Genomic DNA, 5,000 nt, shown 5'->3' with positions numbered 1-5,000 from the left:
GGACCAATCAGAACCAACTGGAATAAACCTTTGGGTTGCTGTCAGCTCAAGCGAGAAGCTGTTAAAACACAAGTTATTTCAGCTTTTGCTATGATCGTGAATCGAGAAACCCATAGCAACCCCCAACCTGTGTACAGGTTTCTCGAGCGTTAGCCCTTTGTCAATTCGTTAGCTCTCGTTAGCCCTTCGTCAAGAAATCGCTCTGACGAAGGGTTAGTATACGTAGTGCTCCAAACGTCATCTCACAAATCTTTTTTTCGGTGGCTAATTTAACTTGCTGCTGTTATGAATTGAACAAATACGTATTTAAAGTATGAAAAGATCTGCGGTTATGTTTCATTCCAAGAAATCTGCGTAGTAGCCAGTTTTTTCAAACGTAACGAGGTGAGAGAATGACGTATACTCACCTTCTCCCCCTCGACTCTCACTCATTTTCTTTTGCTCTTGTCTCTTCTCATGAATCGATGCGGAGATTATTCTCAATCGAGTGAATTGAAAGATTGAAGATTGCTATAAGTATGACCTTTTGACAGAAGCCCATGACTTGGCATTTTTACAGACCTATCTATTTTTAGACTACCTTTTCCGCAAAACACAAAGGCAGTTCCGGTTCAGTGACGCTAGGGCGTCAAGTTAGTTTCTTGTGATTGGTCATCGGGCTCCTGAGGGAGTCTTCTTCGCGGGAAATTCATTCTAAAAATAAATCGATCTGCGAAAACGTCGTGACAGGAATATTTAACTATTAGTATCACCCAACTAGTGGACTAATTCAAATCCTGCATTTTGATTGGCTATGGTACTAGCGGACTATCAGTAATAGTCCTCGAATAGCAAAAAGCGTGACGCTTTCTTTCGTTTTATTCCCAAATAAATATCTCTTCAACTTGCATTTGCTAACTTTATTATTGCCTTTTCTGTCCGACTGGTTGCGTGGCCCTTGCGGGCTACGGGTCTAATTGTTAATTATTCACCGAAGGCTCGGTCAATAAAAACCGATACGAAGTGAAGTTTTTATTTACCGATATTCACCGGCCTGAGGTGAATAATCGTTTTAGTATGATGACATGGGTGATTATTTGAAAAATATGCATTTTCTTTAAAAGAATTAATTTCTTCGTCTGTCACCTCGACAAAACGGCTTGCGGCCATTTTGAAAAAACCTCTTAGGTGATTAAGAATTTTCAATAACCAGCTATGTAATTATACTAAAATGCTGTTTCTCGCTCCTGATCATGGGCTCTTGCCTTTTGACCTTTTTCTTCTCCCGATACGACATGAAAATAAACTTATAAGTCCAACAACATCTTTGTTCACAGGGTTTCTGCTTGAACGACAGGCACTCTCGATGAAGTGACAAGCATATGGGAAATGGAAACTACAATCTTACACAAACAAATTAATATGCTGGTTTTTGAATTGAATGTTCACTCTTATATGCTCTAAAATAAACTCAGTGTACTTCTCTGCAAGTATCAGCTCTACTTTTTACTTTTATTATGAAACCCTCCCACGCTCCTCCCCCCTCTGTTCCAGCGTAATAACTTATCCTTGATTTCCGAATGACGTCACGGGCCCCCAAACTACTGAATCTCTCGGGATTAGTTCTCATCAAAAAACCTTGAACCTACAATATAGAACTCATTCATAATGGCGGCGAAATAAAATATTCTCCTGTTTCAATGCTAATAAGCCTTTCGAGCCTCGCTACGATGAGCAAATTTCAAAAAAATTTTTGTCTCAAAGTGAGTCCAGTAGGTCTAATTAACATAAACACAAAAGAATGCGAAGGAAGAAGCCTGTCCAGTGTTATTTGCTCTATTTTCTTTCGTCGCCGATGTCAGTTTTCTACAACCACCAAGAAGGGAAATCCATTTAGGGTTTCTAAATTTTTTCCAATCAATATCTGTGCAGAACCTCACATGATAAGGCTTAACTGTCTTTACTGCACACTTATTATAAAAATTTTTAAAAATCTAATCAGTACAAAATTAAATTGAGCAATAAATCTAATAAAAAAATTATAGCTTTTTGTCAGAAAATGGTTGCACTGAAGACAAGAGAAGCATTTAGGAATTTAGTTGCCTTCTATCATTCCTCGTGTCCTAACCACACAATTGCACGAGCGCCTTTAATTCCTGCGACTTTTCCAACCATCTCACGGCGTTCAGCGTCCAGAATAACAACTGTGTTCTCGCCTGTCGCAGCCGTTGCTAAATAACGAGCATCCGAGCCGCAACCAATCACAATGGGACGTTGAGTGTGGACCCAGTCTTCCTGTTGGGGCTTTCCCACATCCGAGATAAACTTGAGTATTTTTATACCTCTTTGATCCACGTGAAGAACAATGATCGCTGATTGGTCCCTAGAAGTAACATATAAATCATAGCCCGCGTCTCGACGGTAAAAAGCGAGCTGGCTGAGTAATAGGTTTGACTCGATTTCTTGAAACAAGAATAGTTGGCCTGCGGGGTCAATGTACTGGGTCAAAATCGCGTAATAGTTTAATGTTATTACAAAACGGCCGTCAGGCGACGCAAACGAAGTTCCGAAGTTGTATTCACTCATTGCTTGTAACTGATCTTCTTTTAAATCAATCACTAGTTGTGCTTTGGTGTCGCGGTCCTCATTCGTGTAGCACTGTACGAAAGCAAGATTTCGACTTTCAGATACTGCCAAACCAAATGTTCCATGGCATTGGTATTCGCTCAGGTTATAAAACTTGGAAAATTCCATTGTAGACAGGTCCACCTCATGGAACCCTGTTTCAAAAATATGAGTCACGTAGCCATAGTTTGTTTTTGCTGTTTCTGCGCCTGTTAGTTCGCAGTTGTCCGCTGCAAAAAAGCCATGCACGGACTGTGAGTTGTCATCCATTGTTTGAACTTTGATTGACGTATGCTCTGTCATTTTGCTGGCTTCTGGAATCACAAATACTGTCCCGTTGTCGTCTTCATCCTCAGTGAGAGTTTCCAGCGATTTGTCTGCCCAAGACAAAACCCACACAGCATCCAAAGATCTTTAAAAAAGGGAAATGGAAAATTAGGACTACAGTTAGGGAAAATGGGTTCGTAATTATTATGCATTTTGAGAAGCGAGAGACTATTTCTTAATCTAGGCTCTCTTTTCTGTAAAAATGTACAACATTACAATCACCTTTAATACACGTTGATACTATTTCCTAGGGTCTTCTTTTAAAATAACTAAGAATGATGCTACCGTTACAGACTTTGAACCAAAAAAAAAACAAATAATGAAAGTGTTCGTAGCATTTCGTTGCGTAATTTCTGACAACCAGTAGCAAATTTAAATAAAAAGGCTGAATGGTCGCGTGAGAAAAGGAATAGTTAAAGACAGATGAGATGTGCTAACTGCAACCCACAGCAAAAACACGAAAGCCGGGGAAAAAAGAATTCTCTCCTTTTGTTAATAAAAGATAGGAGACCTCAAATTCCTTCGGTGAGTCAGTGAAACATGATGAACTGGTTATTGACCTCTTCCATTAAACATAACTTTTCATGCGTACATGCATCCCTTCTTTAGGCAAAAGAGAAACTAACACATGAAAAACACGAGAACTCGTAGCAAAGAAAAATTGAGAGGATTTTTGCCTTGTAATTTCCCCAACCATTTCGAATTTTGAAAAATTCCCGACACAAAATCAGGCTCTCACCTAAAATATTTTAGCTGGTAGGGATAGTCATCTATCTTAACTTCCTGGACAAACTTTTGAGCCGCTACGTCTAACACGAGCACCCTTTGACCCAGAAAGTCCGCAACGTAGAGGTGTTTGGAGTTGATGTTCACAGCACCACCCCAGTTACAAGCTCTGTCTCGACCTCTTGTGCAGATGGTTGATTGAGTACCATTTATGACGTCGTCAGCTGGGATGTGACTGACAGCGGACAAGTTCTCCGGATTAATGACGTAGACACCATCGTTTGCAAAAGTGTAAAACGACTCTCCACCTTGAACATAAACAGTTAAAAGATGTGAATGAATCTTCCGGTGCATTAGTAGAAACAAAAGTTTGTGGCAAAATTCAATCAATCAACCGATGGCATTTATTTATACACGGTGGCAGGGAAAATGTAAGCAGATGATAAACTGACGAGACCGTGTTGTAAAATAAAGAACTGGGGCCGATTGCTCGAAGCCTGGTTAGCGCTAACCGTTGGTTAGAGCGAGTTTCAATTGAGTGTCGTAAAACCAAAACCAAAGTAATTACTTTGGCCAATCAAAAAGGAAGGAGACAATCCAGTAAACCAATCAAAACTCGAAGTAATTACATGTAGCCGACACAAAGCGCGAGAAAATGTGCACGCGCGAGCCACGATTGGTTTTGGTTTCACTTCTGATTGGTTGGAAAACTCAGCGCGAGAAATTTGAACCAATCACTGAGTGAAGTAATCATAAACCAAAGTAATTATCTAATTACTTTCGACACTCAATTGAAAACCGCTCTGAGAGGTATCAAAACCTATAAGTTTCCATGGTATTTAACGCTGGTTAGCACTAACCATGCTTCGAGCAACCCAGGCCTGAAGGTTTGCATCTGGATTTAAGAGCTGATAAATTGAAAGATTAAAATACGTTCCTTAAAGTACATAGGAAAAACTGAACTGAATCTCTGACTTAAAAAGTAGATTCCGTCATTGTTGACGTCAAAGATAAAACCATAATCATCCGCGAGGCTTGATAGGTGTTTCAACTTAAACGAATATGATCATTTAAAAGCCTTTTTACTTTTAAAGCTATTGAAGTCTCTTTAAATAATTGAATCGTCCAAAGGGTTCAAGTATGTACTGCCGTGCACGGCCCCAGGAGAATTTTGAACTTTTCAGCGTTTCTGTTCATCGTTCTGGGAGTGCAAGTTTATTATAGCCCCGAGTGAATACAAAGAGTTTCGTCTCTGAAACAGACTACTAAGAGGGGTGGTAGATTTTATAGCCTGCGCAGCTGGCGATATTGTTGGCACCAGAGGCAAATTAACGAGCGGCGAG

At 40.0% G+C, this 5,000-nt stretch overlaps 1 protein-coding gene across 1 annotated transcript in view; it reads right to left on the bottom strand.

The window, feature by feature from the left end:
• Nucleotides 1-884: 884 nt before the first annotated feature.
• The window catches only part of LOC138018742 (follistatin-related protein 5-like), a 9,553-nt gene continuing 5,437 nt past the window's right edge, over nucleotides 885-5,000 (bottom strand). The window contains exons 6-7 of the mRNA XM_068865430.1: nucleotides 3,671-3,965; nucleotides 885-3,016 (exon numbers count right to left, since the gene is read on the bottom strand). Of these exons, the coding sequence (XP_068721531.1) occupies nucleotides 2,089-3,016; nucleotides 3,671-3,965 (1,223 nt within the window). The 3' untranslated portion in view covers nucleotides 885-2,088. The remainder of the gene's footprint in view (nucleotides 3,017-3,670; nucleotides 3,966-5,000) is intronic.

The sequence above is a fragment of the Montipora capricornis genome, chromosome 10 (assembly GCF_036669925.1).
Source record: "Montipora capricornis isolate CH-2021 chromosome 10, ASM3666992v2, whole genome shotgun sequence".
Lineage (NCBI taxonomy): Eukaryota > Metazoa > Cnidaria > Anthozoa > Scleractinia > Acroporidae > Montipora > Montipora capricornis.
Note: the sequence above shows the minus strand (reverse complement) of the source record. Positions and strands in the feature narration are given on the sequence as shown.